This window comes from Camelus dromedarius, chromosome 24 (assembly GCF_036321535.1).
Source record: "Camelus dromedarius isolate mCamDro1 chromosome 24, mCamDro1.pat, whole genome shotgun sequence".
In the NCBI taxonomy this organism is placed as follows: Eukaryota; Metazoa; Chordata; class Mammalia; order Artiodactyla; family Camelidae; genus Camelus; species Camelus dromedarius.
In genome coordinates this window covers 654465-669032 of record NC_087459.1, presented here as the reverse complement: position 1 = coordinate 669032, position 14568 = coordinate 654465, and the positions used below count along the sequence as shown (strand labels likewise).

Sequence of the window (14568 nt, the reverse complement as noted above, 5' to 3'; positions counted from 1 at the left end):
GCCAGTCATTGTTTTGAATGAAGAGATTTAAATTCTCTCTTCTTCCAGGGCCCTTGCAGATGTCATGAGGCCACAGGGCCACTGCAACACCGACCACATGGAGAGAGACCTCAACATCGTGGTCCACGTACAGCATTATGAGAACATGGACACCAGAACCCCCATAAATAATCTTCGTAAGTACAGCTGTGTGATCCATTTCCAGTCTCGCGTAGTGACCCCTGCGGTGGTCACACCTCCAGATTTCACAGTGTGTGTCTGGGCTCCTCAGGAGCGTCTCTTTTTTCTCTCTCCTGGATCAAACTGTGCATGGCATCATCACAGATCACTTGATTTGTTTCTCTGGTAAAGAGTGATCCACTTGGTTGGTTTCTCATTGTTGATTCTTCTGTTAACTAATAGACCACTTGGGTGGTTCATCTTGGTTGGTCTGTTAACAAATGGCTCTCTTGGTTGCCTCATCATGGTTTGGTACTTAGTTAACTAATGGATTACTTGGTTGACTCATCTTAGGTAGTTAATCTGTTAGCCAATAACTTATTTTGTTGGTTCATCTTGATTGGGTTGTCTGTTAACCAATGGTTCATTTGCTTATCTAGCTGCCATCTGAGGTAGACCAGTTGTGACTTTTGGTTGCATGCTGCTTTCAGATGCTGATTCAGAAGAATTAGATTTATTTTTCATAAAACTAGAGTCTGATAAACATAATCCACAGACTGTGTGTGTGTGTGCTTTTGTGTGTGATGTGTTGAGTTGTGGTTCTGTTGATTTGGGGTATGTATGTGTGATTCAATAGTACAAATTCTGTTCCCTTGTTCTGCCAAAAAAAAAAAAAAAAGCTGCATTTACTATGGTGTTTCAATAGGTATTCTTTAGCTGAGTGGTCATACTTGGGAATCTTAATATGGTTTCAAAGATTTTCCTTTCAAAGATCTGTATGTACAACATACATTATGGAGCTCATGGCCTGACTCCTGGGAGTGGGGGAAATATAGGGTCACTTCGTTTTTGACAAAAGTGTACTACTATGGTTATTCCTAGCAATTATGTTCTCAAGTAACCCTCACATTAAAGTAATGTGGAGGGCTTGGTTTAAAATAACAAAAGCCAGATGATTTAAAGGATGCATTTAGTTGTGACTGGAGGGTCTTAAACAGAGAAGCAGTTCTGGCATTGCACATTTTGTAGTCTGAGTTGCCTTTGCTAAAACTCCACCAGGAGTTGCACTGGTGTTTTATTTGCTGAATTATAGTTTTGGGCTGTTTGGTTGCAGATTTTCATGCTGAATGGGTAGAGGAATAAGCCTGTGGAATTTGACAGAAGTGATGGGAATTCTCAGATTCTGCATGGTGATGATCATTTATGGCCTTGGAAATGTTGCAGTGTGTTTGCAAAGTCAGTGTTTACACGGTTCGAAAATGGGCTTCTAAGTAGAATGTCTTAGGTTTAATTATATTAAATAATTTGACACTATTTCTGAACTGGATCATAAAAATGATATGAGAAATAACCACATTTTAGAGCAAAATATACCAGCAACTGGAAATGTTATGGCCAAATCTCACAGCCCTGAAAGATACGTAAGTGGTGCCCTCTTGATATGACACTTGCTGCATCCACTTCTGGCCTTGTTGGAAATGAGCACGTTCTCTTACAGAGTGAACTGGGAAATGAATTGAATCTAGCTTATGACATAACCCTATACGTTGGGGGCCCAAACATCGTAACTAAGCGAACGTGACCACGGAGTAGAGGAAGTGAAAATGGTGTTGAGTCCCTGGCTATAAAACGCGGCTGTTCAGAGTTTCTCATTTGAAGTTTCAATCTTCAGAATGATTTCGAATCAGCACTCAAATGGAATAACAAACTCATCGAAGTCACCCAAGTTTCACCATTCCACCAGGTGAAAGGTCGGGAGACATGAATGAACCTTGCTTTAGTGAGGGATTTCTGTTTAAAGTCCTACTGAAAATAAATTACTGTTCAGAGATGGGTGTCTAGACACTGATCAGTGCAGTCGTCCCTTGTGACAGGCTCCCTTGGTTTATTTATGAGTCTTGCTTTTTCAGTCTATATTTGTGTTTCAGTAATCAATGATCTTTTATACCAAGAAAAAAAAATGTGTTGTCTTGTAATATTCTACTGGGTGAAATTACACCAGAGCATTCCTGGTAAACTACAGGAGAGAATTCCAGGTGTCATGTCACAAACATTGCATTCTCATAAGAATTACCACAGACGTTAATTTCATATAACCCTGCTCCTTTGGTCCGATTCTTATTTCCTAGCATTTTTGGGAATATCTGAAAAATAAGAAGCATATAACTTTTCCACAGATTTACTTTAATATGTTTAATTTATATAACAAATTAACTCCGTAGTTGATAGTGATAATGTTTCCTTGTAATGACTTGTGTGTCCTCTAATGAGTTACAGGAGCTATTTATATACTGTAGACACATGGGAAAAATTTGCATGTTCGGAAGAAAGAATGATTTGGGGAGTTCATCGAGAACATAGGACTAGATGACTGAGATTTATCAGTTATTAAGGGTTCAAGAAGCCAAGCAGCCACCAGACCTCACCCTGACCAATGAAGAACTAGGAGAGAAGGAATCCAGTCTGATAAATAGAAAGTAGGACCAGTTCTTGGTGCCAGAATTGGAATACACCTATTGAATATAAAACCCTTTCCTGGACATTAGGGGAGCTCAAAGACTTCGCAATACAAAAAAATGGAAAGAAAGATGCATTTGTTTGTGATATAACCAGAAGGGGTCCATCACACCGTTTTTATGACGTTCTTCACTAAACATTCGAGTTGACTGGAAATTCAATTGTCCCAACTTAAATGCTGTTTTCATCTCTGTTCAATGACCCACCTGACATTGCTTTAAAAGAATACCCATCCCCATCTATTTCTCTCTCCTCCTCTCGATACTAATGCCAGATCATTTTCTGATCTTTCCCTTATGCTTTGTTCAAATGATAAGAGAATCAAAAGTCAGTGTAGAAGTCTGGATATGTGGAAGGAGAAGGACTCGGGTGAAGAAAAATAGAGAGGAGAAAAGCTTCAATATGGGGAAATTTTTTTTTTTTTTTCCAGCCTTTCTTTATCAGTTTCCTATGGTGGGTTTTTCCTGTGATATGCATACCTTGCCTTTTTATCTGAAGCTGGATTTTTTTCTTCGGTGGATGCTGTTCATGGTCTTTCCAGGCATTCAGGGATATTGCCTAAAAATATTTAGTCTGATAATCAAAAGGGCTTCGACCCCTTTGATTAACAGGATGTGGATTCAGATGAGATAGTGATTTTCTGCAAACGCTCCTCGGCTTCTGTATAATTAAAATTTGCTTTTGAAGGCGCATTTTGTCTTCCAGTGCTGTGAACATACTCTGTCTCCCTGACCCCAGCCTCCCTGCCTACCAATGACACCCCCACCCCTTTTGAGAGTCAGGCTCCCCTTAGTGTTAAGAATGGGAGATGTGAGCAAATGGCTGTGAGAATAAGATACAAACTGGATCAACATTTCTCAACTTGCTTGTACTAAAACACATTCTTTTTGGAAATAAAATTTTAATTTGGAAATAATTTTGTATTTATGAAAAGGTTGCAAAGATAATACACAGAGCTCTGTAGACTCCTCACCCATTTTCCCCTAACGTTAACATCTTGCATTACTCTGGTACTCCTGTCAAAATAAAGAAATCAACATTAATACATTATTTTACATTATAGATATTGTTGGGATTTCACTAGTTTCTTCACTGACGTCCCTTTTCTGTTCCAGGATCTAATCCAGGATAGGACATTATAGTTAGTACAGCCAACTTGATAGTAGAAGTTTGGTGGTGCAATATTGTTTAATGATGTGGTAGAGGCTGGAAACAACACTAAATAAGTCAGTGGCAATTTCAAAGCCTTTATTGCCGGCATATAAAAAGTGTCTCCCAGTGTCTATGAAAACACCCACATTAAATTAGTCACCTGATCAGTGCTGTCCTTTCTGCACTCTCACCTGTAATCATGGGACAAAGTATCCTCACGCTCCGTATAAACACACGACCTTGCTTTGGAGTTGGGTTGATGTCACACTATTTATTTCATGACATAACCTGAGCAAGTGAGAACTTATACCCAAATTGAGGAGAAATGCTGACTTTGATGTTTCAGGACACAGAATCCATCAGAAAGACCAGGTCCCTACTCCAGCCTCACTCCACTCCTTCCTCCCCCAGGACCATTCCTAAGTGGATTTACAAGGAATCAGATGAAGAGCAAATCCATGGTTTAGTTTCTGAAGAGGTTGTACAGCTCATATCTAGGGCCCAGTGGATTTCCATTCATTTATCCGTATTTACCAAGGCACCTGGGATGTCCCATACTCGGCTTTTGGAGATATTGGAAGGAATATTCCCGGTTAATTTTTAAAAATTGGGAGTAATTTCATAAACAGGGCAGGTAAAAAGGTAAATATGTATGTGGGATCTTAAAAAAAAAGACACAAATGAACTTACTTACAAAACTGAAAAACACTCACAGACAGAAAATAAACATGGTTACCAAAGGGGAAAGAAAGGGGAGGGATAAATTAGGAGTTTGAGATTAGCTGGCACAAGCTACTATACATAAAATAGATAAACAACAAGGTCCTATTGTATAAGACAGGGAACTATATTTAATACCTTGTAATAGTCTACAATGAAAAAGAATATGAAAAGGAGTGTATACATATATATATATGTGTATAACTGAATCACTATGCTGTACACCAGAAATTAGGACAGCATTGTAAACCAGCCATTCTTCAATAAAAAAGGTAAATATAGATGTGAGAGAAATATGTAAGATAGTGTAACAGTAACAGTAACAGGAACCTGAACAGACAACATTCTAAACCCCTAACACATTGAACCCTAGGTTGTTACTGTTATTTTCCACCACCATAAGGATGGATAAACTAAAGTCAGAAAGCTTAAGTGGCTTGTCTGAAATTCGTAAAGGTACTCAGTGATGAGGCTGGGATTTAAATGGGACCAGTCAGATCCCAAGGTCTGTGTTTTTAACCGCTATACTGCATTATCTCTTCTCCTGGTACAGGTGTTTGCCAAATGGGGAAGAAAGGATATAGTAAGTGAACCAAAGATCAGTTGGCACCCCAGGAAAGAGCTGGTTCCAAAATACACTCCAATGTTGTGTCTTGTGATCTGCCCTCCCTCAGGAGGGATAATAACTAATATTTGTTGAGCTCTTGCTATGTGCCAGGCATTGTGCTAAATGCTTTGAATATATTAGCTCATTTCATGTACAAAATAACCGTCAAACAGCCTAACTCAGTCCTGCCTCAGGGCCTTTGCATATGCTCTGGTTTCTGCTGCTCCCAGGCCTCTTCTATCTCACATCTTACCCCTATTGCCTTCTCATTAGAGAGGGCTTCCTTGTTCACCTCTGGCCTTCACTGTTCCCCATTTCCCCATGATTCTCTTCATAACTTTTGCGTCTCTGAAGTTGTCTTACTCTTATTTTATTCATGCCTCTTTCACTACAATGTAAACTCCATGAGAGCAAATGCTTTCTGTTGTCACAGCTGTGCTCCCCACGGCAGGAACTGGCCTGGCTCATGGCAGCAGCTCCATAAATCTTTGTCCAATAAGTGACAAAGCCTATGGAAAGAGGTGTCATTATTCCTGCTTTATGAAGGAGAAAACTGCAATTCATAGAAATAAAAGAACTCATCTAACATGATGAGTGAGATGTACTTTTAACTGCCCCCCCCGCCCAGAAAACATAAAATAGTGGGGGATGGTAGATGAAATAAAATGGGAAAAATATTGTGATTGTTGCAGGGTGACCAGATACATGGGGCTTCCTTATTCTATTCTCTCCATCGTTGTGTGTATTTGAAAATCCCCATAATACAATTAAAGAGCTTGCCCGTGCTATTATAGTTAATAAACAGGAGCCAGGATTCAAAGCCAGATCTGTCTGACTCTGTAGCCTGAACTTCACTGGATTCACATGGGTTATCTTCTGGTGACAATCCCGGCTCAGGAAGGGTGGGAATCAACACTGCTCAGGGACTTCAGGAGGTGGAGACCAGCCCTGTCGTTTCTGTCCTTAATGTGCTCAATCACTGTGCCTTTATTTTTATTTTTTATTATTTTTAATTGAAGTATAGTCAGTCGATTTACAATGTTGTGTTAGTTTCTGGTGCATGGCACAGAATCACTGTGTTTTTTAAGTTCACATTATCCAGGGAGAGAGAAACTGTGATTGGTTTCTGACTAACCAATAGCCTGGCTTCCGGATCAGCTGTCCGACCCTGGGTCAATCAGTTGGGTGAGCTGGGGAGTATCTCAGGACTGCTTTTCAGGACTGTAGTGGGGCCAGTTCTCCAAGAAGGGTGAGCTTGAGAAGCAGGCTGGAGATTGCTGTTTTATTAAGCTTACCTGGGGCAGATGGCAGGGATTACATTTGCTTTATTCTCCTCTGTACCTCCAGTGCCTAGAAATTACACAGTGCTCAATGGATGTTTGTGGAATGAATGAATACATGCATGTATGAATGAATCCCTAGCACAGACTCACTAAGAAGTCCAGGGGAACCCACTAGCAGGACCCTTGGGATTTTAAATTTTGAAGGAACTTGGCTAATTCCAACTCTGATATTAGGCTTAAACTATCTTCTAAGAAGTGGCAGCTACCAATACTCTCATTCCTGAAACCCAAACATTCTTTTCCATAGTTGGACAGGTTAGTTGTTCCATTTGAAGATCTATGACTGTAACGGTTTTGGGTCAGTAAATTATCGAGTTAATAATAGTTGGGGGTCAATCTATATTGGATCAGCCAGAACCATTTTTAGGTTCAGCGCTGTTGGCTGAGTTGACTTTGTGTGGTTTTAGATCAAGAACTCTGGTTTTCTCTTGTCATATTCAGTGTTGTAGATGAGATCCTGACATGAGATGATGCTCATTAAATGTGTCGAATGAGCCTTTGAGATAGTGCAGTGAGGGCGTGGGGGATACAGGCTTGGGAGGTAGACATGGCTGGAATGGGTGTCTGCTCTGTCACCTGTTAGCTGTGTAATCTTGGAACAATTAACTTAATTCTCTAAACTACAGATTTCCACCCTATGAAAAGAATAAATTAACATCTACCTTACAAGATTGTTGTGGCTGTTACAGGGGTTCACATATATAAAGAACCTAACATAATGCCTGGTAACATACATGTTGGTTGTTACCATTATTATTCGTGGAATGAGTACACATTCCTGCTAAGGTGGCCTGTTCACTAGGGGACAGGGAAACACATCAGCATGGATTCATTACGCAGTTGTTCTCGCAGTGAAAATGTTTTCACTTCGTGTGCCAGCTGATAACCCCATTTGTGTGTGTGTGCAAGTGTGTATTTGTTACTACTAATGTTTTTGATGCAAATGAGAACTGAAGAAACTGTCAATTCCTTCCCAAGGAAATAGCTCAGATGGAGCAGCTGTCCCATTCTTAGCCATTTGTTCCTGTCTTATGTTTTTCTTCTATTCCCATTAAAACACATGAGCTTTTGTTCTGTTAGGAGTGTCGACTTTAATATTTTATTTACACTGGCAGACCGGGCCAATAGGAATTTGTCTGGCCCCAAATATGTCTTGTATTTCCACCTAGAAAATGAGATTTTGTATGTGCACATGCGCACACACACGTGCGCAAGCAACAGAGCCTTTAAAAGGAAAAAAAAATCACCACTTTGTGTAAGTCATCTCCTTTTCAAAAATTACTACTAAGGCTGGCCACGTGGCGTTGCCTAATTGGATCTCATTGCCTTTCCAAAGTGCTTCCAACCAGCTGTAGGGCTATTTGTAAAGAAAGTCTAAGTGCTTATCACAGTGTCTGGTTTAGCTTAAAAGATGCCAAGTTCTGCTCCTTCCATACTAGGAAAAGCCTATCCTTGGACACGGTTCCTTAGGAATAGCATTTCTATTTATATATTGGGATTAAAAGATGCAGCATGCCTACTATGTGATTGACACTTGTGGATTAAAAAAAGAGGCACGAGTAAAACAGAACTGTGTGCCCCTACCACATGCATGCATCTTCCTTCTCACACCAAGTCTATGAAGTAATTAAAATAATTTCTGCACCCACGTATTATAGATGAGGAAACTGTTGCACAGAGAGTTTATGTAGCCGGACCAAGGCCACCGAGATATTTGGTAAGGAATTCAGACCCTAGGCAAGGGTCCAGGCATTAACTCTATTCATGTCTTTCCCAAGGACTCACCCTGGGTGATGTACCAGATTATGTCTCTTTTTTTCCTTCTCTCCCTTATTTATTGATTCTCACTAGGAATCACTGTATTAAACAATGCTCACCTTTGAAAATGGACCAACTAGATAAAGCCACTATTTCTGTCCTGGAGGACTCAAATATTAGCCAATTGTGTGCATTCTTGTCATTAATATTTCTGTTTCATCAACCAACACTGAGCTGATATTTATTAAAATTCTGCTATGTGTCAGACAATGTGCTAGGAGGATTGGAGCTACAAGGATGAAGGAGACAAAAATAGGAAATATCCTCGTGGAGCTTATGATACTGTCAGGGAGATGGAAGGGTAAACAGGTAATTGCAAATCAGCATGTAGGAGTAAGTATGGGAATGCTAGGGGGGGAAGGTGGGGAGCCTCCTCAAAGCCCCTGGGGCTGATGGGGAGGGAAGAGAGATGAGGATAGATTTTCTCGAGAAGTAGGTATTTTTGTTCAGAGAGAGATATGCTCCCCAACAACTTTCCAAGAATTCGAGTGGAAGAAAACAGAACATGTTTATGTACTGACTTCACTTGCCTTTGATTGAGGAGAGAATTATCAGTCCTAGAATATAGATCTCTCTTGCAGGTCTGATTAATTTCACGCAAATTATATAAAAGGAGAAGAGGATTTTGTTCGGTTAGGGTCACACTGCTTTTGGTAGGAAAATGAAAATGCCATGCTTGACATGGGGAGATCAAAACCTCAGGACCAGCTTTCAGGAGTTGAATGCAGATTCTTTTCAGAACACTTTCAGTTCAAGTCAGCTTGCTGTTCTGAGATTAGTATTAAGTATTTCCTTCTTTCAAAAAATAACAGCCAATATAAAACCAGGCAACACAGTTTAATACCATAATATATGTTAAAATAATTGATAATAAGGTTTTAGGAAACTGTCTGAAAAATCCCAGTAAGAATTCCCAGTAAAGTTAATTACAAGTTGAAAACGAAATCCCATCTCATTAGTCTGAGAATGCAGTTAATAAAACTAAGTGTAATCATAACCTGAATATTTCATTAAATGGAGACTTAAACTCATTAATTTAGGTATCAGGCCTGGAGTTGTGTGCTTGCACGAAGACTGCCATCCTCCCAGCTGAGCCTGGATTTTGCACATTTAAATCCAGCCCTTTGTTCAGGCAGACGGGCTTCTTCTCCGAGACCTGTCCACGGTGCTGAAACACGCCCTGGATGTAGTTTTCAGTTCAAACCAAGAAAAGCGGATCTTACAGAATTTCGGAGCTGGAGGGAACTTCAGGAATCATCAACTTTTGGTTTCAAAGATGACTGGAAATTTAGAAAAAGAAGAAGTGGGGGACCAACATAGTATGCTAACTTTCAATTTTGCCAGGAAAGGAAATTATGTAAAAAGTAACTACTAAATACTGTCATCATCATTTCATAAATGATATGGGCATTTTAACACCAAACATTTAGGTAAGAAATAGATATCAAGATAAAATACAGTTCCTAAATCAAATGAAATTAGGTTCATGAAAAATTCATTCTGCCATCCTTGTATTTTCTTGTTTTGGCGGGGGGGGGGGGGGGCTCCAATCAGTTGAAAATGAGAATGGTTTGCTCGTTGGACGAGTTTGGTACTTCTGTGTATTAGGTTCTGGGGCTTGGTGCTAGGGCTACAGAGATTGGCAGTGTGTGTCTGTATGTGTGTGTGCCGTATATGTATGTAGGTATATGTGTGTGTGTGTGTGTGTGTGTGTGTATAAATTCATGGAGCTTATAGTCAGTCCATTTTCTGCATTTAACAAATAAGGAAACTGAGGCCCAGGGAACTGTATGGGTTATCTTAAAGTTACACAACCATGAATCTTGTCAGGTTAACATTATTTAAAAAATATTATTGAATATGTAGGACACAATTACTGACCACAAATACATGTTCACTTGGTGGTCCTCTGAAGTGGACTTAAGGATGTGAAAGGGAGGGATAGGTTTCATAGCTGTTAGTGCAGTGCCCCTTTAGTTTGATGCTTCACCTGTTATTCAAAGGTAGCCCTTTGAAATATTTAAATATTCTCGACATTTTAACAAAATGTTGAATTGCCTAAAGCCCGTGAATTGGAAATTGTGCAAGGACAGCGTGTAATTTTTGATTTCCTCTATTGACTGGCAACAAGACATGGAGAAAGCACCTTATTCTTCAGAGGCATTGCTTAAAAATTTTAGTGCATATATTCAAAGTCAAGGAAGGTCATCGATCAGATAATTCTTTGATAATAGCTGACAAGGAGATTGTATAAGCATGTCTTTTTTTTTTTAAAGAGAGAACTTGCATGTTTAATATGTTAAAAATTAACGTTAGTGAGGATAAGAATGTACTCTTAAGACATGAGAGGCTATTGTCTTTGTCTAAAGAAAATACAAATTGAGGTAGTCTCCCCAAATCAAAAGACTAGAAAAATGATTCAAGTTAAACCCTGGTCTTTCTTCTTCTTTTTTTTTTCATTGAAGTATAATTGACCCACAACACCATGTTAATTCCAGGTACACAACATAGTGATTTGACAGTTTCATACATTGCAAAATGATCACCACTGTGTAAGCATGATCTTAAAACCTGTTTCTTTTGAACATTTTTGTTCTGCTAATCAGCTTAGAGGTGCCTAGGTTCAGATCCTGGTATGGTACTTCAGAACCTGTATTTATTATTATTTTCTTTACAGGAATATTATATATAATTATGAAAATCTTCACATAATGTGGTACTGAAAACCTTGCTTTTGTCATTAATAATGGCCTCTTTATAGATACAATATAATCTCAAGTCATATAATTATTAATTCTATGTAAACTAGAGTATTTCATTTTATTTCAGCATAAATTCTGTTGTTGAACTATTGGAGAGAAAAATCACTAGGTGGATAGGATGCACATATGGAGCTGCTTGAAGCCATCGTAACAGCACAAAGGGTGAACCTTCCATGAAATAAAGCCAAGTGAAGAGAAGGGCAGAATGGAGATGGGAAGAGAGTGGCTTTAGTTCCGATATTGTTTGGCTTCCTCGATCCAGCCATACCTGAAGCCAGAGGCTTTTCAATGACGTAAGAGAATGATTATTTTTTCAAATTTAATCAGTTTGAGTTGGATTTCTGTCACATGCAATGGAATGAATGCTGACTTCTGTAAGCAAAAGCTACCACTTGCAAATTATCCACAGTTTTCAATGCATATGTTATCCAATCCAGTTCTTAGAAAAATCACCCTAGCCTCTTAGCCAGGAATACCCAAATCTCCCCAGAAACGTGCTAACTCTGTTGTGATTTTATCCTACCGGACTGTGAGCTCTTTGAGGTCTCAGACTGAGTCCTTTTCTTTGTATCTCTATTCCCAGCATTAGACCTGAACACACAGTAGGCAGTTAGTAAATGCTTGGTGAATAGACTAATGAAGCCCTGCCACTTAACCAGTCTAAGCTAACAGCACTAGTTAAGTGGCAGAACCAGGGCTAGAACCCCAGTCTCCACACTCCAGGTCTAGTGCTCTTGCTTCCCCATCTTCCATATGGCTTTGGGCAATTCGGGCTATAGTGACATGTGGGTCTTTACCTGAACTTCATTACGTCACTTCCTGCTTAAAGCTCTCCATTTGAGCTCTTCGCTGCCCACTTCTATGGCAGTAATAATAACAATTAAACTCCTCACTTGCCTATAGGGTCCCACATCACCTGGCCCAAGAGCGATCTCCCCACTTGATCACAGCAGAGCTCTCTTTTTTCTCATTTAAATGAGCCAGGTTTGCTTTCACCTTAGGGAGAGGCTTCCCTTTTGCTTTTCCCTCTTCCTGCATCACTCTTCCCCCACTTCTTTGTAGCCCAGGCTCCTTTCCATCATTTAGGTCTTGGCTAAACTGTTACCCCTTCAGGGAAGCCTCCCTGTAGAAAGTAGCCCGCTCTAGGTACAGAATCCCACCCCCATCCCTCCCTATTAGATCACCGTTTTCTTTTTATCATAACTCATATCACTATCTAAACATCATCTTGTTTACTTGTTTCTTTTGTATCTTCCCCCGCCCCAAAAGTCAGCTTCGTGAGACCAGGGACCTTGTCTGCCTTGTTTCCCGCTGTATTCCCCATACCTAGCACAGTGCCTGGCCCTCTCTCCCCATACAGTAGTTGCTCAAGAAAAATTTGTTGAATGAATGCTGTCAAAATACAACATGGGGCACATTTTCTCAAGTAAATGCTATTCTTAGTTTTTCTTTGTCAGTTCATCGGAGTTTTATTTCTCATGGACTAAACCTTCAGTGTTTTTATCAAAGTTTAGCAAATGCTAAGTTACATGCCGAGAGAGGTTACATATGGTTAAAAAATCATAAATATATATTTCAGCATTATCTGGAAATTATGAAATGTCACACAAAGGCGATGTTTTCAAAGTTCCAGTTCACTGATTTGATCACAATTGAGTTTTTTCAGTAGCATTTCCCCAACATTTCATTCCTTTCGGCTTTTGTGTATCTTAGATCACCTCCTGATGTCCCTCTCCATGTTGGCTCTCAGTTTCATTAGCATGAAAGCAAACTAAGGAGGGAATTGGGTGTATTCAATATTTATGAAATAACTATGTTGTGTTGATGTGAATAATAAAAAAAACTTAACTCTGGTGATGCAAAGTAACCTTAATAATTGCCTGCTTAGGATTATAATATTGATTTCAAAGTATTGCCAAGCAGGCTATTAAATCCCCAACAGCTATGTTCCACATTTAATTATTATAGTTAAGAGGAAGTCTTAAAATCCAGAGGGAGGTGGCGGTGGGTACAAAGGGAAAAAAGCACAGCAGATCCATGGATTCATCTCATATCCTATAACTGGGCAGTTCTCCAACGGCAAACGGTAAGCCCTGGCGTATCTATGGTTAAGATCAAGTACTCACCTACCCTTTGACTCTGGACCCCAAAATGCCCCAAATATGCCACTGCATCATATAATCCTCACCCCCTGGAGCAAAATCAAATCAAGCTAAGAAAAGCACTCAAGAACGAAAGGTGTAGTCTCTGGATTTTCAATCATGAATGCTCTGAGCATCCCCTGCCTCCCAGGATACTTTTTAGTAAAAGTACGGGAAAGAAATGGGTATATCATTGTGGGGAGAGGGCACGGAGGGAGGAGATTGTTCTTGGTTCCTCTTGCCTGGTTTCCTATCTTTGTGTCCACTGTGGTTCCATTAACAGGTTACTGTTCGTGCCAGCCCATTTTATTAAACATCACTGTATGTGAAATACTCTGTGAGGCTTACTTGGGGTAAAAGTAATAACACCAATAGTGAGCATTCATTGGATACCTGCTGTGTGCCAGGTGTTTCAAATATATTATCTCATTTAATTCTAACACATCTGCATGGTGGGTAGGATTATCTATATCTGACAGAGGAAACAGGCACAGGCTATCCATCTGATATGTGGATTCAGTTACAATGTGGTCTGACTCCAAAGCCTGGGCTCTCCCTTCTACCTAGAGAAGGCACAGAGGTTTCCTTACGGGTGTAGTCACTGATGACTGGAAATGGCTGCCTGAAGCAGAGTGTTGAAAGGGATTCTGAGGCTTAGATTCAAGCTCAGTGGGCATGACTGCAGTGATTGATTAGCGATGTCTGCTGAGAGACGGTTAGGAAGGTAGTGCTTGTTTGCCATATATTTACAGTCCTATTTTTAAAATTTTTTTTATTGAGTTATAGTCATTTTACAATGTTGTGTTACAGTCCTATCTCCATTACACATTTGATACAAGTCCCTTAAATCAAAGAACTTATGATTTTGTAGATGAGGGGAGATAACTGTAATATAAAATGAGGGTATAAACCCTATTGGTGGATTGGGAAGTCCCCAAGTACATAGTGCCTAACATATGGTGTTTGGATGTATATAGTAGGTGATTAGCATATCTTTGTTTAATGAATGACTGAATAGGTGAGTGGATAGTTTGAGGCATACTATAAGCCTTTATCCTCCTAGGCTTTACATATATCAAGTCATACCACCATAAAACTACATAACAGAACTGCATTCCTTTTTTTCCTATAGGGATGCCAACCCAGATCTGAATTTTAATAGTATATATTTGATTTTAAAAAAAATCATAGTTGATATAACAAAGGGCAGCATGAAGAATGTATCTGCATTCTGGTAAATCTGCTGTTGAAAATGGGGCATGTTATGTTCAATAGCCTTTGTACAGAGAATGACTTCTGAATTACATGTTTATTCAACAAATCTTTTTCTTTCATTATCTAGTTAGACA

At 39.5% G+C, this 14568-nt stretch overlaps 1 protein-coding gene across 1 annotated transcript in view; it reads left to right on the top strand.

The window, feature by feature from the left end:
- The window catches only part of SHISA9 (shisa family member 9), a 238619-nt gene that overhangs the window by 12936 nt on the left and 211115 nt on the right, over nt 1-14568 (top strand). The window contains exon 2 of the mRNA XM_064478170.1: nt 49-176. Coding sequence (XP_064334240.1) covers nt 49-176 — 128 coding nt within the window. The remainder of the gene's footprint in view (nt 1-48; nt 177-14568) is intronic.